The sequence below is a fragment of the Mesoplodon bidens genome (genome assembly GCF_964165515.1).
Source record: "Mesoplodon bidens genome assembly, chromosome: 17".
Classification (NCBI taxonomy): domain Eukaryota; kingdom Metazoa; phylum Chordata; class Mammalia; order Artiodactyla; family Ziphiidae; genus Mesoplodon; species Mesoplodon bidens.
Window position 1 is genome coordinate 47,151,493 of NC_138174.1, and position 23,163 is coordinate 47,174,655.

The 23,163-nt window shown below is 37.6% G+C and overlaps 1 protein-coding gene across 2 annotated transcripts in view; it reads right to left on the bottom strand.

Annotated features, from left to right (window-relative positions):
* The window catches only part of KLF12 (KLF transcription factor 12), a 452,957-nt gene that overhangs the window by 294,546 nt on the left and 135,248 nt on the right, over positions 1 to 23,163 (bottom strand). For both annotated transcript variants that reach the window (XM_081214998.1, XM_081214999.1), the window contains exon 2: positions 16,284 to 16,347. In XM_081214998.1, coding sequence (XP_081071124.1) covers positions 16,284 to 16,316 — 33 coding nt within the window. In that variant the 5' untranslated portion in view covers positions 16,317 to 16,347. The remainder of the gene's footprint in view (positions 1 to 16,283; positions 16,348 to 23,163) is intronic.

A 23,163-nucleotide genomic window follows, 5' to 3' on the forward strand; every position in this document is an offset into this window, starting at 1 on the left:
CATCTATGAGCAAAGGAAAAAGGCCTCAGAAAAAATCTACTCCATCAACACCTTATCTAGGACTTCTAGCCTCCAGAATGTAAGAAAATAAATTTCTGTTGTTTAAGCCATCCAGTCTATGGTCCTTTGGAATGGCAGTTCTGGCAAACTAATAAAATCTTTATGCCAATAAATTTGAAAACTTAAAATAAATGAACAACTTTATAGAATACACAACTTACCAAAACTGACTGAAGAAGAAACTGAAAACCTATATAGTCTTATTACCACTAATGGAAATGAATTTCAAGTTCAAATTTTACCCTCAAAGAAAACTCTAGTCCCAAATAGCTTTACAAGTGAGTTCTACCAAATACGTAAAGATAAGATTATTCTAGTTATTCACATGATCTCAAAGAACAGAGAAAAAAGATTCTAACATTGATACCAAAACCCAGTCAGAATATTACGAGAAAAGAAAACTACAGGCCAATCTCACTTAGTAAAGTAGATACAAACATCCTATATAAAACTATCATGAAAAAGTGCATAGAAAAACACTAATTATATAATAAATATATATTCAGCCAAATCAAAAATTAAAGCAATATTATAAAAGTGAAAAGACAGTCCACAATCTTAGAGAAAATATTTTCAACATATTTAATTAGCCCTGAATATCTACTTCAAGGTGAGAAAAAAATTGACTACCATTCAATAGAAAAATAGGCAAAAACACATGAAAAGGAAATCCACAGATGAAACTAAATAACCAGTAAACACATAAACCATTAGTAATAGAAAAGTGCAATTAAGGCCGCAAGGAAACACTGTTTAACACACACCTGACTGACAAAACTCTAAATGTCAGCAGAAACGAAGAGTCAGTAGGATGTGGAGAAATGGAACCAACAAACAGTGCTATTTAAGTGTTGCAACAATATGAGAAAACAACTGGGCATTATCTAGTAGAGTTGAAAATGTGCATACTCTACAATCCAGCAATTCTACCCCTAGAGATATACTCCAGAGAAACCCTTCTACTTGTGCACCAGGACACATTTAAGTGACTGTACACAGCAGTATTGTTTAAAATAGCAAAAAAGCTAGAAAGGATAAAAATGTCTATTGCTGAAGAATGGATAAATTACAGTATGGTCAGATAATATAGTTCTATTCAGTTGTGGAAATGAATAATTTTACCTACATGTATCAATGTGGAAGAATATCAAAGCACAAAATTTGAGTAAGAAAAGCAAGTTACAAAGGAAAAGAGTACAGCACTACTCATCTGATGTCCCAAGACAAGTAAAAGTAAACAATATATAGTTCCTGAATACATACTTATATATGATGACAAGCATTATAAAAAGCAAGGAAAATACAATTAAAAAATGCAGGATAATGCTCATGCCTGGGACTAAAAGGGGTCTTTAAAAATATTGGAAACATTCTATTTCTTAAGTTGGGTTTCTCTTTATCATTATGTCTTATAACTTATATATACATCCATCACATATATCTTTTACATCTACCAAAAACTTAATAACTTCAAGAAAGCATCTACCCCTACTCTTTCAACTAGAAACACATTGTTTAAATTGATTAAATAAGAATTTTCAAAGTTATTGATTCTGAAATAAAATGACTGTTAGCTAGAATTTGCTTTGTTAAGACTACATAGTCATCACACAACACAAGCAATTATTTTAAGAATCAAAATTTAATTTGCAACACCAAAGCATAAGAAGAAGAGTAGAGGGGAAATCCTCAGAACACTCAACTTACCAAACTAAAAAAAAAAAAAAAAAAAAAAAAAGCATATTATCCATTAAAAAAAAATCATGCTGCTAGATGCATTAATATAAAATTTTGGGGCTATCACAGATGCATAGACTAACAATCATAAATATTTAGTATAGGAAAGTACCCTCTTCATATTTGTTATTTTATTTAACCATAGTCTGAGCAGTAAATTCAGAATATTTTTGCCATGTCATCAGCATAGTTGTGTAGGGTAACTGTTTAGGAAAATCCTGCCTTGCCATTTTCCACATAGTTAGCTCCTGTAAACGAGACCTTTTCCCTCAACCACTTTTCCACTTACTGGAAAAGTCAACCTTAATAAATTTTCAGTGTTTCAGGTTTTGTGTGACCCATTTGCCAACTTTTCAGGGCCTCATCTTTGTCTCTCTTCCATTACACATGATCACATGATGACATTCTTTAACACTTTTTTCAAAGAAGGAAAAAGTGAGAGATCAGACTCATTTTCTTTCTCATTCTCTTTCTTTTGTCCTCATTCATCCTCCACCCATCTGTTTATTCAAACGTCCATTAAAAAGATATCCATCCATTTTGCTTTAAAATCAAAAATAGACAAAAGTTAAACCTGCTTGCTTAAACTGGGTTTTAAAAATCTGTGAACTACAAGTAACCACGTTCCCTTTATGCCTTCCTTTCTCCCAAACCTACCCCTCTATACTGGGCTATGTAACCTTGAGCAAGTTGCTTCATTTTTATTGATTTTTTCCTCCTATTTACATTAATCCACTTGAATGAGATATTTCTTATAGAAACATCCAACTCCAAATTTCTACATTTCTAAGACATATGTTTGAAATTTTCAACATTGCTTGAGAAGAAAAATCTAGAAAACAGCTATTCTTTTTTTAATTTATTTTTATTTTTTAATTTTTAAAATTTTTATATAATTTTAAAGGTTACTTTCCATTTACAGTTATTATAAAATATTGACTATATTCCTCATGTTGTAAGTACATCCTTGGGCCTATCTTACATCCAATCGTTTGTACCTTCCACTCCCCCATCCCTGTACTGCCCCCTCCCCCCGGCCGACTGGTAAGCACTAATTTATTCTCTGCATCTGTGAGTCTGGAAAGAAGCTGCTCTTGAGGGCAGCAATAACATCATCCCTTTGAAGCACAGACCCTGCATCCTGAACTACTGAACAAGACTGAACAAGACTGAGCCAACATAAAAAGAATAACAATTCGCTAACCCACTGGTCCCATTTAGTCTCCCCTCTCACCCGGTCAACATATTTCAACATGGAAAGAGCAACTAACGTTACCAGCAGTTTCTGCTGGGGCTTTAGTAGTATCTGTTTCACAGTTAGAGGCAAAGTAAGATGGAGACTTAATTTCTCATTCAAAAAGCACTAGAGACTTCTCCACTGTAATTAAATTCTTACATTACAACAATGTATATTGTTTCTGGCAGAACAAAAAATAAATGCTGTTGCATAATTGATTAGAACCGGGGAAGAGACCTCAATTCATACTGGGTTGCAACACAGAAATCTCTTGGCCTTTTCTCTCTTTGCCGCCCCTTGATTATTTACACCAAGCTGGCCAGAAGTGGGCTGGGAAATTGCCAAACTGCATGCCCGCGCCACCTCTGAATATCTGATAACTCAGTTTTCTTCAAACTCTATGAGGAGAATTAAGAAGTGAGGTGGGGGGCTTCCCTGGTGGCGCAGTGGTTGAGAGTCCGCCTGCCGATGCAGGGGACACAGGTTCGTGCCCCGGTCCGGGAGGATCCCACATGCCGCAGAGTGGCTGGGCCCATGAGCCATGGCCGCTGAGCCTGTGCATCCGGAGCCTGTGCTCAGCAACAGGAGAGGCCACAACAGTGAGAGGCCCGCGTACCGTAAAAAAAAAAAAAAAAAGAAGTGAGGTGGGGATACAATGATTACCTAGTTAGACAAGCAAGCATTTCAGATGCATAAATGTCCTAGAGTAGAACCAGAAGACATTATAAATGGAAGTCATTTAGTTGCTTAAAACAATAAATTCTGCTTACTCTCCTCTACCTGTAATCACTCAGCCTCTCCTCCTCCCACATAAATATCATCACAAGTAGCGCCCCCACAATTACTTCTCTACTGGGGCCTTTCTAAATGGCACTTTTAGAAATGATGTACAAATAAATGTTACGAAACAAAGATTAAATGTATGCAGCTCTACTAACTGCAGTGCAACCTTACACAAGTCCCTCAGGATCTCAGAGAATGATAAAGGTTGTCACGGATGGAAATAACATATCTAGCCAGAAGCCAGACACCCACCTATTTCCATCATTTTCTCCTTTTTAGAATGAGCATATTCTGGAGGAGAGAAGAGTTTACAAGCATAAATAAGATACTCTGTCCTTCATATCTATAGGTTGGCGACATTCATCTCCATGAGAAGTAGTCACCACTGGAAAGAACTGAGTCCACAAAGGGAATAACCAGGTAAAGTGTTTCAATTCATGTGATCCTGGTGTTTAAGGACTGTGAATTCGATCTGCAATTCAATTTAAAAGGAATGGAGTAATTAAATTTAAAAAGTAATTAAAACTCAGAAAAATCTAGCAAGCATTACCCATAAACTAGAATCAATCAACCTCTCTCTTTCTTTTCCACACACACACACACCCAAATGTAAATGTAAAAATATAAACTGGTATATTCTACCAGTATCTGAACTTTTTTTTTTTTAGCAACCTAATTGTTCTTACTCTCTATCTGATTAGAATGCTATTTCTGAATTTACTCTAAATCACAAATCAGAGTCAAGTCCTTTCTGGGGTTATGCATGGAATTCTGGGAACTGAAGGCAGGTTACCTTCAAAAGCTTTTCTTCTTCTTCCCCTCGAACCCAGTAAAGGGCTAATAACCTCTCCCTGTCTACCTTCACCCACCTCTCCAAATGCTCTCCTTTACCTCTGTTCCAGGAAGGCCCATCATACAGGATTTCCTGTATCACCGGGGCTCGACACTGACCTCCGGGAAACCAACCTCCCAGCACAGGAGAGTCGACTTGTGAGATAACGAGCCACTTGCCCTTCCAGCCTGTTGCACAGGCCTCACCTTTCTTGGTGCCAGCATGCTCCTACTTCGGCAGTCCCGCTGGTGTTGCCCTTTGCCCTCTAACGCCCGCCCCCCCAATCCTCCCCTCCAGTATTAGCGCCTCCTGTCCGGAACCCAGTGTGAATTAACACACGCCTCCTCGTTAGCTGCTCTCCGGCGATCCCGTTCAGTTACAGCCTGTCACCCTCACCTCTAATGTTCACTGGCCCTGGCATCATTCATTCTTACTCTGGATATAATCTCTCAATCTCATTCTTGCTCATAATTTTACTCTGAACTTTACTAGCTGGATAAGCCCCTAACATCCAGATGACCCACCTATTTCCACCATGCATAAAATCAGAATCTCCCCTCTTCTCGTGCTATGTTTGATCTTCCTATGCTCTCAAAGCTCCCCATGGCCACACGGCCCTGGCCTGAGCCTGACCATTCTAGAACATTATAGACGGACAGTCAAAATCCAGGGAGCAGAGTGATCTCAGCTACTACTGGCACCAAAAACTAGTCAAGTACCACATGAGGCCACAAACGATCCTGCCGTTCCTCAAGAGATGAGCAGAGCTCAAAAACAGTGAAGCCAGGCAGGTGGTTGTCCAGAGCAGGTGAGACTTCTCTGTGTGGGACATCATCTCCACTACAAGCCTGGGTTGCAAAGGCAGTGCTTCTGGTCCTCAGACAAGAATGGAAGGATCAAGGAAAGAGGGCATGGATCAGAAAAGGTATGATGGGGCTTCCCTGGTGGCGCAGTGGTTGAGAGTCTGCCTGCCGATGCAGGGGACACGGGTTCGTGTCCCGGTCCGGGAAGATCCCACATGCCGCGGAGCGGCTGGGCCCGTGAGCCATGGCCGCTGAGCCTGCGCGTCTGGAGTCTTCGCTCCGCAACGGGAGAGGCCACAACAGTGAGAGGCCTGCGTACCGCCAAAAAAAAAAAAAAGAAAGAAAAGCAAAGGTATGACATACAATACTCAGGTGGAGGGAAGACTCTAGCAGGAAAATGGGGAGAATAGGCAACGTGGGACTCAGTGCTGGGTATGAAATGTCACAGCTCAGCTGAGCTCCATCTGCATTGCCCAGCACTGTCTTCCCTGCAGGGTTCCACAGCTCCTGGGTTATAAGGGACACCGTGGTGAGACTCAGAAGGCAGAAGTGCAGCAGCCCTCATGTTCTCACCACACTCAGAAGATCAATGCAGGGCTCAGGGACGGGTGCAGCCCATGCCCGCTGTCACTCTGTGCTTGCACACCATGCTGGCTCAGGCGTGGAACGAGCCCACAAAATCTCCATCAGCTTCTCTGACTCTCACACGAGATACTGCTGACTCAGAGAAGGCGCCAGCTTCCCCTGCCGTTCGCAGCATCCTCGAGGTTGGAGGCTGGTGAGCAGTGAGGCGTCTGTGTGGACTCAGCTCACCCTCACGGCTTCCGTTCATCCCTGCTCTCCAGCACCTCCTGTCACCCTCTCTTCCTGACTGCGTGCCCTGCTGACTTCAGGCCTAGCACCCAAAATACAGAAGCAACAACCACACCGAACTTGCCTAACTAGCTCCTAAAATCGGATGAGGTCAAATCCTGATACTAAATTCCACATTCTCTACCACTCCCATGGTTCTGTTCCTCTGAGCCAACCCTAGCTCCAGGAAGAAAAGCATGTTGAATATGAATAACCAACTGATTCTTAAATTGGAATATTTGTGAGTCTTACTTCCATTAGGCCTTAAGGTATACTAAGGACTAAACTATAAGATAAAGAATCATACTCATTGTTGAGTCAATAATTATTCATGATTTTATTAAACAAAAGTCTCTTTGGAGAACAGTAAGAGATTAATTCTCAGCTAACATCAACTGGAGAGAGGGGAAAGAGGTTACATTATTTTTTTTTAATGCACAGATGTTGATAATAACAAAATTAACCAGATAGATATTATATTTCAACAAATGCTTTTAATCATCAATCACTACGTTGCTTTAATACTCTGATGTTCTCATTAAATCAAAACCGGTTAACTAAAATGGTTATGTTTAAAAGATGCTCATATCATTTTTATGATCACTCCTGAAAACTTCTAGTAAAGCACATTATATAAACTACTTTGGTAATGTACTCTAAATAGGATGACATAAAGCTTAGCTGAAGATCCACTATAATCAAAGGGCCAGAGAATGAAAATGAGAGAGAGAGAGAGAGAACACAAAAGTACACCAGAGCATGTGAGACAGAGAGAGAGACACACATAAAAGGGGAGAGAGACAGAGGAGGAAGCAAACAGAAAATCATTTGGACACATAAACGAGCCTCAACAGATTTTAGCTGAAATATTTAATGGTATCACTGAATATTACATTTGTCCTTAACTCCAAAAGGAAAATTTGCAGGGCACTTTTGTGCCCAAGAGAAAGAAAATATACTTTTGTGTTTACTTAGAATTTTTTTTTGAACAAAAAAAATGTGACTTTAACTCCTATTTCTTCCAGAAAATGTGACACCATCATTCAAGGCCCAGGTCAAAGGTCACTTCACAAGTGAAGACATCACCAGCTCCCTAGGTTTCATTACATATATTGTAGCACTAATCATATCAAATAGTAGTAACTCATTTGCCTGTCCGTGAGATGATGAAGCCTTGAAAACAGGGTCTAAATATAATTTGGCTTTGGAGGCCTGTGTCTAACAAATAACATACTCTAAGTATATGATTACTAGATTCAATCAGACTACAGCATAGGTGTCATGATTAATTGAATGTATCAACTTGACTGGGCCACAGGGTGCCCACATTAAACATTATTTCTGAGTGTGCCTGGGAGGGTGTTTCTAGATGAGATTGGCATTTGAATCAGTGGACTCAGGAAAGCAGATGGCCCTCCCCAGTGTGGGTGGCCATCGTCAAATCTGTTGAGGGTCTGAATAGAACAAAAAGTGGAGAAAGGGAGGATGAGTCCTTTCTTACCTGCTAAAGCTGGGACACTGGACTTCTCCTGGACTTGGATTCACACCACCGGCTCCCCTGGTTCTCAGGCCTTTGGACTTGGACTGGAACTACACCACTGGATTTCCCAGGTCTCCAGCTTACAGATGGCAGATCATGAGACTTCTCAGTCTCCATAATCACATGAGCCAACTTTTACAATAAATTACATATATTATATATATATATGTATATATACACACACATATATATGTGTGTATGCATATATATATATCCTATTAGTTCTGTTTCTCTGGAGAACCCTGCCTAATACAAAATAAGCTGTCAACATTCTGTGAGGGAAATGAATAGCATGTGTACAAACCACTAGAGTATCTCCAGTGAGTGCAAGGATTTTATTTCCTCCAAGAGAAAGCCAGAGGTATCTATTTCTTATCAATACAGAGCAACAACTTACAAGTCCCCAGTCAGATCCTGCAACTGGAAGCTGACATATTAAGTCAGAGACCCGGTACACCCTGGTATGCAGGTATGTTCCAGCAGTACCCTCAGTCCAAGGAAACAATATAGATACAATTACTGGCCTGAACAGCAAATTTTCCTAAAGCCAAATGGACATAATTAACATGACTTAAAATAATGAAATGGCCATCTCAACGAGCACTTAGTAACTACCAGACAATATGTGAACGCTTCAGCATTTAACTCACTTAACTTTCATGACAACTGTATGGACGAGACATTACCATCATCATCATCATCATCCACATAGCACTGGTGTGACAATGAGCTACAGAAGCAGGTGAAGCCCTGGCAGAGCTGGGATTGAAGGCCAGGAGGCCTGCACATAGAGCCAAGCTCTTAAACACGTCAGCAAGTTCAGCAGTCTCCATGGGTCCCTTATATGTACCTAAAATACTACCTATTAAAAATGGTGATGTTAAGGCATTTTTATACCCTTCCTTTAAAACTCACTGACAACTTTTAAAGCCAATTTAGAAAAAAAAAAACAAAACAGAAAAACTCCATCTTAAGTGAAAGTAAAAACAGTCAGAAACTCAGACTGCCAATCAAAACATACTCATCAAAGACTGTGAAATCTCAGAGTCCTCGGGGAGCGGATACATACCTCCTCAGACCTGGAGCAATTTCCTAAAAGTGAAAATCACAGCGATGAAAGGCCTATCCAGTGAAAGCAGAGAAGGTGGTGCTTAGAGAGCAAACACACAGATGCAGCATTTTCTAGAGTCTAGCTCCATCATCCAGGGGGTCACTGAAGTGCCAGAAGTACAGAGCCTTTGTCTCCAGAGGCTCTGCTGTACAAGGGCAATTGAGGAAGGACTCTGGAAGTAACACCCTTATTTAGAGTATCTGAAATAAGAAACGCAAGACAAAGATTTGGACTCATCTAGCACATGCCCAAAACTGTTGGTGCCCCTGTCCACAATACTACCTGCCATACTGGAAACTACCGGCCCCATTCAAAGATGGGTAAAAACCAGAGAGAGGCCACAAGGGAACTGTGCATGAAAGCAGCAAATATTAAAAGCCAGAGAGAAAGGTAAGCAAGAGGCCAGTGAAGAACAAACACCACAGGAAGAATTACCCAAGGAAACAGATGAAGAATTTGGATAAATAGCACCACTTCACAGACTCAAAAATAATAATAGTTCAAACAAAAGGGTCTTGCTTTAAAAGAAAATAATATTCAGGAAAGTACAGGGCTCAAATGATAAAATACAGGATATGTGAAACAGATGAAAGTAAGTAGACAGAGTTATGAAATACTACAGAGATGATAATTAACTCCAGGAACTAAAAAGTAACAAAGAATTTGACTGAAAAGATAGTAAGAAGAAATGTTGAATGGGAAAGCACAGTTAAGTGAAATAAAAACGTTAAAGGTGAAGACCACAGATACAAAAAACCAAGGAGAAACATTATACCTATCTTCAGGGTTACTAAACAAGAGAACAAATAGAAAAGACACCTTAAATATAATATTTAAATCTGAAGACATAAAAACAGAGTCTACTTCTCAGAGTTGAATGGCAGGATCCAAGAAAAACTGACACAGAATGATAAAAACCAAGAAGCAAAATTGATGAAGTTACTGAACTTCTAGCTTACTAAAAATAGTCCATGGACATCTGAACAAAAAGCAAGACAAGAACAAGTGCAAAGACCAGTTTGCTTCAGCCTTCACAGTGACACCAAATACCAGATGACAGTAAAGTAAGTGTTTCCATATTTCTGAGAAAAATAAGAATACTAATTGGCTTTGATAATTACAGTGAACAATCAGAAAATAAATGTTAGTAACCTAAGTTTTAAGAAGATAGTAAAACAAGAAGAGGGAAAAGAGTTAGAAATGTCATTAATTTACCCATCTTTCATAGCAACAAGTCAAAAGATGTTGTTTGAAGTTAAATTCAGTCATTAAAAAAACCCACAGAATTATCAGAACTCAAAGTTTTTTATTTTCTTTTTCTCTTAACTCTCAAATGATACCATCACTTTGGTGAAAGGACGTTAACTTGAAAATAATAAATTCCTTTGGTTTAAACTCAGCTTCTATTTCTTCCATTACATCAGAAGCAAACAAAAATAACTCTATATTAGAAATACAAAGTATAAATATGATCCTATTTTTGTAAAACCATCCCTCTTTACTTGTATATATGTACACAGAGATGCTGCAAATAATGCTCACCAAATGCTGATAGGTGTGAGACAGGGAGGTGATGGGACTTTGCATGCATTAATGTTTTAAAATGAGCAATACATCATCTTTTCAAAGAATAAAGCCATTATTCTACTTCAATAACTGCATAATCTTTCTCAAATCCCTGTATATCATTTTGTTCTCATATCCCAGGTCTAAGAAATCAGACACCCAAGGGTGATGGGACTTGACCGAAGAATGACCTCATGCAGGACTATATTTTAATAAATATGCTATACACCTACTAGTTTGGATCATTATCAAATCTACTGATTAGGCTCAATAAAAGGAATAACTTTTAATATAACTAGATATGCCTGGAAACAGGATGAACCGCCACATGCAGTAGGAAATTCCAAGGAGTACTCAAGATATAGCGCTAAAGTAACCAACCAAATCTTATGGAAAGACAGCCATGTACCAAGCACAGATTAGAATCAGTGACCTTTGTGGGCACTTCCAATTCTGAAAATACTTGACTTTGTGATGTGACGTCATACAACAAAGTCATGAATCTCTGTCTTATGCTGTATAAATAATAGTAGCAAGCACGACCCATACTTTTAGAACTCTACAGCTCTGAATTACTTTCATAAATATGTCATATTTTCTTTCACCCCATAACAACTCTTGAAATAGGTAGGACAGGTGTTATTAGTTCCACTTGGCACTTGAGAAAATTAAAATTCAGAAAGAAGTCACTTGTCCAAGATCATACAGGCAGAGAATTGCAGAGCGAAGACTTGACTTTTTGTGATTCCATGTTTACTGCCCAGGCAGCTACTCTACATAAATGTACAGTGGCCTAGCGCTGACAATATATTTCACTTACATCAACTGGGGCTTTCTCAACAACTATGCCTACTTAGCTCAAAATGGAGGAAAGGCTGGACTGTTGCTATTACAGTCTTTCTACCTTGTGTGAAGAAAGAGCATTGAAACTTCATGGAAAAGAAATTTAAAGTAACCACCCTATATATGCCCATCGCTATGAAGCAAGCTTTTTCTCTGTAGGGAATTAAAGCTTTCCCAGAAAGGCCTGCTATTGTCCTCTTGCTTTCCAAATCCAAAAAACGAAAACTTACCCACTGTTAACGCTGAATGGTTTAAGCAGCTGTTCATCAGAGGTAGTCACAGAGCAAAAGTTTGAACATGAACTCTGATAAGCTGGACTAATGTATATGCATGCATATGTTTTGGACACCTGCTCTAAACCAGCTGTTGAGAGCACTTAGGAAGCATACTGAAATGGCTGGAAAACAATGGAGCAAAGCCAGGTTTGTGGAGTCAGGTCCACAAACATTCACGATGAGAGCAACTGCTAAAATATGTTAAAGAGCACACAGACAACGTTTTAGGCTGATGTATGTGAATAGAAAATAATGGATAACTGGAATCTTTTTAGAATTTATTTAATGTTATCTAATGGCAAACGGTAAAGTGACAAATTCAAGTGCAATGAAATGGAGTAAAAGAAAGAACTTAAAAACTGAGTAAAGAACTTAATGTGAATACATACACACACATATATTTTGATATAAATATATTTATATATTATTGATTAATTGATTGACTGACTGGTTGAAAGAGGAGATGAAGACAGCACCTGAAAATAAGACTATTGATATGGTCACAAAAGAAATTTTACAAATGCTATTTAGGCTGTTTAAATATTAGAACAGAAGCAGGAAGGCATAGCATGATATTCTGTGGCTCTTGGCAAGATTTTATCACCGCTGGCAAACTGGAAATGTACAAAATAGTTTTAAGAGCCATATTCAAATCCCTTTTCAATTATGTAGACAGTGGCAATGTTGCATCCACTGCTGACATTTTAAAAACGTCATCTTAAAACTGACCTTGGGAATATATGTGAAATATAGAAAAGATACATTTCCAAACTGCAATTTTCTCTCTGAATCAGACCTTATTAAAACTAACAACACCTGATTCAAGCAGGTTTAAAAACAAGCATCAATGTACTCTTTGTTCTAAGGCATCTATAACTGAAAACACAGATTGAGAAATATAAGGAACAGTAAGAAGAAAAACATAATTCATTGGGACAAACACATTAAGTGAAATACTCACTGCTCCTTCCTCTATAAAGACTTCTGAACTCATGAATTATGAGCTATGAGGCATGATCATTTAGAATGAATCACACATAATATATTACACTTAATCAAGATAATATTTTCAGTCTACCCTCAGTGTAAGTATTAACACAAAGATTCTCTTTGCGATAATCTTCAGTTGTCATAAAATTAGTTACAGAGCAATGACACTGTCAAAATGTATAAACTTACAAAGCTGACACTGATCCATTCAAACATAAAAATTTAATTACAAATGAAGAAAAACATAAATATAAGATCAACATCATACATAAGACAAGGGATAAGTACTTTCTGCATGATAATGAGTGAAGGTTTCCATGTTTACGCAGCGATGAGTCAGGAAAATTTGAATTTACTACACTTGCCCTATTTGTCTTAAGGAGTATAGAAAATTGTTTAACGTTACATTATACATGAAATTATCAGTGGTTTGCTGGAGCTAGCTCATCTCCAGCTCATGAGAGCCAATTGTGAAATTTTAAGGAATCTTGCAAGCTCTTTGTTAAACCATTGAAACCAGCCATAGTGGGAATATTTACACCATGGGAATTGACAAATATTACAGATCAGGCCTCCCCACCCCATGCCCTAGAGCCAGTTTACTAGCACACCATTAATCCATATACAAATAAGTACACAGTACAATTAATTCTCACAAAGTAAATGCACCCATATAGGTAATACTGAGATCATAAAAAAGAACATTACCTAGAAATCTACCTTATATCATCGCTGAACCAAAACTCCCTCTAGAGGGCCAAAAACTTTCCAGAAACAAATACTACAAAGGATAAATTTTATCAAGGAAAAAAGGAAGGCTTTTTTTTTTTTTAAGATGCCCCATACATGTAAAATCATACAGTATTTGCCTTTGTCTTTATTTCACTTAGTATAGTGCCTTCAAGGTCCATCCACGTTGTCACAAACGGTAGGAGTTCCTCATTTTTTATGACTGAATAATACTCCACTGTGTATATATATCACATCTTATTTATCTTTTCATCTGTTGACAGACAGGTTGTTTCCATGTCTTGGCTACTATAAATAATGCTGCAATGATCATGTGGGTACAGGTATCTCTTCAAGTTAGTGTTTTCATTACCTTTGGATATACTGCCAGAAGTGGAACTGCTGGATCATATGGTAGTTCTGTTTTTAATTTTTTGAGGATCTTCCATAATGTTTTCCATAGTGGCTGTACCAATTTACAATCCCACAATCCAGTGCACAAGGATTCCCTTTTCTCCACATCCATGTCAGCATTATCTCTTATCTTTTTAATTGTGGCCATTCTAAAAAGCATGAGGTGATATGTCATTTCTCTGATGACTAGTGATATTGAGCATCTTTTTATGTTCCTGGCCTTGTCTATTCAGACTTAGGACCATTATTTTATTCAGTTATTTGGGGGGTTTTGCTATTGAGTAGTACGGGCACCTTCTATTTGGGGATATTAACCCCTTATCAGATACACAGTTTGCAAATATTTTTTTCCCATTCTGTAGGTTGTCTTTTCATTTTGTTGATGGTGTCCTTTGCTGTGAAGAAACTTTTTAGCTTGATGTAGTCCCACTTATTTTTTATTTTGTTGCTTATACTTTAGGTTTCATATCCGAAACATCATTACCAAGACCTATGTCAAGAAGCTTTGTTCCTGTACTTTCTTGTAGTAGTTTCATGGTATCAGGTCTTACATTTAAGTCTTTAATCTATGTTGACATAAGTTTTGCAAGTGGTGTAAGATATGGGTCCAATTTCATTCTTTCATACATGTATATCCAGTTATCCCAGTACAATTTATTGAAGAGACTGCCTTTTCTCCATTGAGTATTATTGGCTCCCTTGTCAAATATTAGTTGACCACATATGTTTGGGTTTATTTCTGGGCTCTCGATTCTGTTCCATTGGTCTATTTGTTGGGTTTTTTTTTTTCTACCAGTACCATACTGTTTTGATGACTATAACTTTATAGTATAGCTTGAAAGCAGAAAGTGTGATGCGACATCTCCCATTTTTTGTTTCTCAGGATTTCTTTGGCTATTCAAGGTCGTTTGTGGTTCCATATAAATTTTAGAAATGTTTTTTCCTACTTCTGTAAAATACATAATTGGAATCTTGATATGGATTGCACTGAATCTATAGATGGCTTTCAGTCATATTAACATTTTAACAATATTAATTCTTCCAATCCATGAACATGAGGTACCTCTCCATTTATTTGTGTTTTCTTCAATTTCTTTCATCAATGTCCTGCAGTTTTCAGCATAGAGATCTCCTAAAATTTATTCCTTTTCATCTCCTTAAATTTATTCCTAAGGATTTTACTGTGTTTAATGCTACTGTAAATTGAATCAATTTATTCCTTTTTCAGAAACTTTGTTGTTAGCATATAGAAACGCTACTGATTTTTGTTATGTTGATTTTGTATCTTGCAACTTTACTGAATTCATTAATCATATCTATCAGTTTTTTTGGTTGAGTCTTTAAAATTTTCTATATATAAAATCATGCCATCTGCAAATAAAGACAATTTTACATCTTCCTCTGCAATTCTGATAACTTTTCTTTTTCTTACATGATTGCTCTAGCTAGGACTTCCAGTACTATGTTGAATAGAAGTGGTGAGAGTGGACACTCTTCTCTTGTTCTTGATCTTAGAGGAAAAGCTTTTGTACTTCCACCATTGAGTATATTAGCTGTGGGCTTGTCACATATGGCCTTTATTATATTGAGATATGTTCCTTCTAGGCCCAACTTGTTAAGATTTTTTATCATGAATGGATGCTGAATTGGAAGAAGGCAATTTCAAGTGAAAGATATAATCTGGAAAATCATTTGTAAGTATCTGTGAAGGTGGGCTGGCAGAAAAAGACATGATGTACATTTATTTGAAGGTAGCAGGAGCAATGGGGGAAGGAAAATATGAAACTGTATGTGTTGTGCAGCTATATAAAGAGTTATGAGGCACATGCCTCTGTATTAGACTTTATGAAATAGAAATGGTTTAACATATTGTCATTTTCTTAGTATTAATTTATGATGTTTATATTATGACCAGTATGAAGTACACAAAAAGTTCAAATAAATACTACAAAGTGATAGCCAGCACTTGATTACTGTTGAAATTCCCAGGATTTTTTTACCCTCTAATTTACACCAGTATTTGTCTGTGAAAAACCAAAGTTAAAAGCCTTTCATAATCATCCTGTGCCCTTGATGAAAGCCAAGACTGCAGGTGCAAAGAGGATAGCATTGACAGCAATCATATGCCATAGAGCACTAGGATTAGGATTATGTTTGTGGTAGGAATTGATATATATTAAACAAAATCTGGCTTTTTTTTTTTGTCCCAGTGATCAGTTGTATCAAGTGGTTTTCCATTTTTTAATTATCATCTGAAAGTTGATTCTTAAACCAGCTTCAGTTCCGGAAACTGACGACAGCTAGACTTGCACAAAGAAGGGTTGCCTCTTTATAATTTTTTTTATATTTAAGGGTTTAAAACAAAAATTACACTTTATAGATAGATGAATGTCTCTAACCATTGACTTCTGTCTCACAGTCAGACAAAGAAGTGTTCTAATGAGAATAACTGCCCAAAATTAATGTTCAAAATAGGACTGCCAATGCAATTATACAGTTTGACTAACCAACCTTTATTGTTTTCCTCTTCATATGGATATTCATTCATCCATTTGTTTCCACAGTCACATTGATCCTGCAAGAAAAGCACACACACAAAAAACAAATAATTAGAACCAATAAGGGGTTAATATCCAAAATATATAAACAGCTCATACAACTCAACATCAAAAAATAACCCAATTAAAAAATGGGCAGAAGATCTGATTAGACATTTTTCCTAAGAGGACATGCAGATGGCCAACAGGCACATAAAAAGATGCTCAACATCGCTAATCACCAGGGAAATGCAAATCAAAACCACAATGAAATATCACCTCACGCCTGTCAGAATGACTATCATCAAAAAGAACACAAATAACAAATGTTGGCAAGGATGTGGAGAAAAGGGAACCCTCATACACTGTTGGTGGGAATGTAAATTGGTGCAGCCACTGTGGAAAACAGCATGGAGGTTCCCCAAAAAACTAAAAATAGAACTACCATATGACCCAGTAATTCCACTCCTGGATATATATCTAAAAAAAAAGAAAAACACTAATTCAAAAAGATACATGAACCCCAATGTTCATAGCAGCATTATTTACAATTGCTAAGATGTGGAAGCAACCTAAGTGTCCAACAACAGATGAATGGATAAAGAAGATGTGGTATACATATACAATGGAATACTACTCAGCCATAAAGAATGGAATTTTGTCATTTGTAACAACATGGATGGACTTGGAGGCTATTATGCTAAGTGAAATAAATCACACAGAGAAAGACTGTATGATATCACTTACATGTGGAATCTAAATGATACAACAATCTAGTGAAGATAAGAAAAAAGAAGCAGACTCGCAGATAAAGAGAACAAACTAGCGGTTACCAGTAGGGAGAGGGAAGTAGGGAGAGGCAACGTAGGAAGTAGGGGAGTAAGAGGTACAAACTATTATGTATACAATAAGCTACAAGGATATGTTGTAGAACGCAGGGAAAATAGCCAATATGTTATAACTATAAATGGATTGTAACCTTTAAAAATTGTGCATCACTATATTCTACACCTGTAACTTATGTAATATTGTACATCAACTATACTTCAATTTTAAAAAATGAGAAAAAAGCTCCACATGTTGGTAACATTCTTCCACTGGAGGAAAGAAAAAGAAAACCTTAATTCTGCAATTTTGGAAGCTCTTGATTAGTGGAGTGACACAATAAAAATAATAGCTGATGAACAGTTTTGGTTTTTGCTTCCTCTTTAGCAGCCATGTGAAGGGCAAAATGGAGAAATGAAGAAACAGAGGCAGAAACTCCAGCTATGACACTATGACAGATCCTGGGCACAAGATATGAAAATCTGTATAAAGATAAGGGAAGGAGGAGAGAAAAAGAAAGGCATGCAACAGGGAGAGAAGGCTGGGGAGAAAATGGCAGAAACTGCTTTAGAAGGAAATTTAATATAAGAAAGAGAAGTCACAGGGCTGCCCTGATGGCGCAGTGGTTGAGAGTCCACCTGCCAATGGAGGGGACGCGGGTTCGTGCCCCGGTCCGGGAAGATCCCACATGCCGCGGAGCGGCTGGGCCCGTGAGCCATGGCCAATAAGCCTGCGCGTCTGGAGCCTGTGCTCCGCAATGGGAGAGGCCACAACAGTGAGAGGCCCACGTACGGCAAAAAAAAATAAAAAATAAAAAATAAAGAGAAGTCACAAATGTTCTGGCTGGAGCAGTTGGCTCTATTATTCTTAGCAACTAAGAGATTGTTAAAGAAATGCTGTTTTCCCTCTTTATAGTTGATACAAATGTGCAGAGCAACTAACATGAATACTTTTGGGTGGCTCCATGTTACCCAATACCCAAGTAACTTTTTAAAAACTGATCTAAGATATGTCACTCCTTAAAAATTAAACAAATACCAAGTAAATATTTATGTGATTTCTAAAAGCTTCCAAATCCCCAACACCATTTGGATCTCACCAAATAGAGTTAAATATTGCTGGATTGGAGAGTTCTGATTACAATACACCATTTGCCCCATTTGGAGAGATCTTAAAAGTCCTCCTATTTATTCTCTCTCAGTATTATGTAACTTGCTTCAGAATTTCCATTTCATGAGGCAAATTTTCTTTGGCATTCAGTTAAGCCAGCTTATTAGGCACAGTTGACTTTTTTTTTTTTTTTTTCATTTGGAATTACACTCAAGAGGGGACACGCCTTGGAGTTCTTAGCAGCACCCATTCTGTGCCAATGTCTACACAGGCAGTATCCAGCCAGGTCTCCTTTGTATGTGTTTCCATACATCTGAACAGAAAAAAGAGTTCACTCACTCATAAAGCCTTAAATGAAATGTACCAGAATGTACATGTTCCATGGGCTTGGCCTGTAAGATGAAGCGGTCTTTCATTTTATTCCAGTTTTAACCCAATCAATTGATCAGTCAAGTCAATGACTCTTCCTCCCTCCCTCCGTCCCTCCTTCCATCTCTCCCTCTATGTCTATATTGATATAGATATGTCTCTTATGACTCAAAATACATCCCCTAATACATAGTACAGCTTTCACCACTACTAGAAATGCCACTAAGAAGCAATGGAACATAAATACAATATTTTAATATGACAGTGGTGAAATATTCTCTTGAAGTTCAGAGGATAATTCTTCTACTTTACATTATGAAACCATAATAGGGTACCCCTTGAAAGAACTAAAAAGTCATCTAAAACATGTTCTTATCAAAATATGTCTTGTCCTTTCTATTCTTCAAAATATATCTCAATCCATCAGTTCCCACTTCTCAGCAGAATGTACCAGGTACTTCAAAACTGGTTTCAATCCTACATTCTGGTTCTATAATTTTTTTTTACACTTTAATAAACCATGAGAATTTTTACATGACATTCCACTTATTAATGCTTCTCCCTAAATTCATAATACTCCATTGTAGGGATACAGTATTATTTACTCCCTCATTTTTGTCTACTAGTTTATGATTTTTTACTATTACTGATAACACACATCCTTCTACGTAAATCTTGGACACAAAGACCTCTGCTAGCCTGGAGGATGCCTTTGGACAACTAGAAAGGATGCCCTCTCTGGGAAGACACAGACAGACTCTAATCAGGAGGTGGGGCCTGGCCAGGGAAGCCTAGTGTAGATTTCCACAACTCACCCCTCAGCCAAGCATCCATATCCTACACCACTGTACTTAGCTGCCCTGTCTGCACCTTTAATTGCCTTAATTGCCTTAGAATATAGTTATATAAGTATAATTACTGGATCATAATAATATGAACTTTTTTCACTCTTTCAAAATATATTACTCAAATTGCTTTTTTTTTTTTTTGCAGTATGTGGGCCTCTCACTGTTGTGGCCTCTCCCATTGCGGAGCACAGGCTCCGGACGCGCAGGCTTAGCGGCCATGGCTCACAGGCCTAGCCACTCCGCGGCATGTGGGATCTTGCTGGACCGGGACACAAACCTGTGTCCCCTGCATCGGCAGGCGAACTCCCAACCACTGCACCACCAGGGGAGCCCCCAAATTGCTTTTTATACAGACTACATCAATTTATATTCCCACCAGAAGAAGCTGTACCTGCTAACCTAGTTCTATTACCATCTATTATCCAATATACAGCCCATTGCCCAGCAAACTTTAGAAGATAAAATAAAGGTTTGTCAAATGAATAAGAGAAGCTGATGATAAAAACAAAAGAAAAATAAACTCCCCTTTACATCAAGTGTGTGGATATTTCTTAACCAAGTAACTAGGGCCTTAATTATATAATTTGTATTTTTTTTGATGCAATTAAGCTACAGACCACAATAAACATTAAATTTTGTGAACTATACATAATACAACATCACACATTTTTACAGCATTTGGGGATTTACCAAGTATCCTAATGATAATATTTGTTCTGAAAGTAGTTCTCTGAGTTGAGCACATGAGCATTTTAAGATCCATTTGACAATGATGATCAGAGGTCAATTTCCTATGCAACAAGTCAGATAATGGTGGGGTCCTTTTAAAACCCCTGAGTTAGTCCCACACGTTAGTGGACGGCTCTTTGTATATATCTCTGTAACTACCTATAATTTAAATGTACACCTCAGTATGCTTTAAACCTGGGGACAGCTTGGTACAATGCTAACTTCTGTTTTCCACTCAATTGAAGCTGTTCAAAGAGCACTCAAGGTCATCTTTTGCTCTGTAGCACCCACCCCACAGAAAACGAAGACACAGTTTAGGATTGAGAAGACCTGTCCCTAGTTTCACCTCTGTCATCTACTGGCTGTGTGACCTTAAAAACCTCAATCAACCTCTCTGAGGCCCAACTTCCTTCTCCACAGAAGCAAGGATAATACCTGTTTTACCTACCCCATATACCCTAACTGAAGTAATGTCTATACAACAATCTGCACTAACATATACGTAAGCACACATAAGAATTATCACTCTTTAATCAATGGACAGATATTAAACAGGAAAACAACAGAATTTCCCCAAATTGAGACCACAAGATAGAATAGATGAAGCTCCAATTTTATTCATGCTAAGGGACCTTTGGGTTGTCCCCAAATCCCCATCAAAACCAAACCATGATATAAAATAGGAAATTGGCACATTTCCAATAACAGTTATTATCTCATCAATTTTCTAATTAAAAGATTATTTAACTCTGCCAAATAGGTTTGTGAAATTATCCAGTAAATCTTCCCTAAGTACCGAAGTTTTAAAGGGCACTGTCCTCATCAAAAAACTCATCACACATGTTTTGGTCCTCACTTTCCTGGCTCCAAAAATGATTCTCAATTGTCAGGTAAAGAAAATCAAAGGGTTAGTTAGTCACTTATTGCAATATGAAAAACATGAGAAATAACAAAAGGCATAAAGTATTGTATTTTAGAAAGAATTTTAGATTTACTTTTAAACAAAAATATTGCTGCCTGGAACCACTGGTAAATGCTGGTTTGTTTTTCTTTTAGTGGATAGTCTGGAGAAATTCTACTTACACCTGTTTCTCTCTTCAGTAGCTATAAGCAATAGAGAATGATTGTCCAAATTCTTCACTTTCTAACTCTTGTTTTCTTCCCTAAAATTTCCACTTGGTCAGCCAGCTTCCGTAAGAATTCAGAGAGTATTCTGGATAACAGAAATGACCTTGGCCAGAATGAAAGTGGATGCTATCCTCCTTAATGAATAAGGAGTTACTTCGGAATAACTACCTCAGAGTACAGGCATTACATTACCCTCTAGTAACAGGCTGCTGGCTCTTCATCACATCTTAAATGATCTATTATGTTCTCAATCTTTAAAGGCTAGTGTTTAACACATTCAAAATACTTCAGGACCCATAAGGACACTTGTTGCTGGTTCCTCTGATAATCCCTTTATGTATCTTTAAGCAGAGACACAGAAACACATTTTTAAAGTGTTTACACACATCTGACTAGTCAGGGTATATACCACTCTGCCCACAGGTAATTTAGTTTGCTGTTTCAAATAATTGAATCCTGATGCCGGTATAGCAATCCCATTTGGAATTCCGTCTTCTGGATTCAACTTTACAAATCACTACTTCATTAGTTGTGATCTTGTGTTTTCAAGTGCTGATTTTAAAAAGAATCCAAGTAATAAAGGTGTAACATACCTATTCAATTCAGTTACCACAACTTTTAAAGCTGATTAGGGAACTCACAGGCAGGCCTGTGCATTTCAGTCTGAGATATTATATAACAGGATCCATGTTGGCCTTACTCTGTACCAAGGTTTCTGATATATAAGTTGCCTTTTTTTGTTGAAAGTTATTTCTGTTTCATCTGTCGTGGTGAGTTATCTTGGGAACTAAAAATGTTTGAAGGTTAATCTAAATATTTCAGGAGATAAATGCAAATCTAAGTGCTACATTTTCATAACTATTTTGACTTAAAATGAAAAGAGACACTAAAGACACAAAGCAGTAAGCTTGTTGCTAGGTGACAGGTGACACCTACAGTATCTCTTCTGAACCTGTACAGCATGAGACATCTTACTGCTGAGAAAAGACACACGGATTTCCATGGCACACACATCATTCTCTGTAGAGAAGCAAACTAATGTTCAGGTATTTTTAAATATAGGCCACAGGTAGTCAGGAAATTACATCTATATGAATATGTGATTTTAGATATGCCTCTCACAATAAACAGAAAAGGATAGCTCTTTATTTTCTATTTTGAGTAGATGTGGCTCTATAATCTAAATAACATATACATATGAAATACATATAATTTTCAGGACTCGTGAATAAAAATCAAAGAGTGATAATTCTTCTTTGTATCCCACTTCGGAATTTTCACACTTTTAATAGAAAGCACTTCAACTACGGTAGGCAGAATCCATAGAGAAAGCATATCCTGATAAAAAGGAACCCAATTTGTATTAAATTTATTAATACAAGAACATCATAGCAAAGATCTGATGAATGCAAAAAGAAAAGCACAAAAAGCCTCAATGTAGATTATTTCCTGGACATATTTTATAATTACACACCTACTTTGTAGCATTACCTCCCTTCCTTGAGACAAAAACCCAGGCACCAAGTTCCACACTCCTCCTTTACTCATCAGGCAATCCAAATGATGATATGGTAACGCCAAGGACGCTTTTATGCCCAGAATTGGGACCTCACATAAATGAATGGTATGTTCCACTCCCATAAGAAAGGTGGTACTGATGGTCACGAAAAAGATCCAGGCATGAACGCCAGACAGAATGAACACCAGCTTTAACATTTGGGGTCATATAACTTGGGGGAGGTTGCTTCAGCTTATGTACTCCCTTTCCCTAATTTATTAAACTGGTAACATAAAACCTTGTGGGGTGCACTGAAAAGGAGAATGTAGACAATGTATCTACCACAC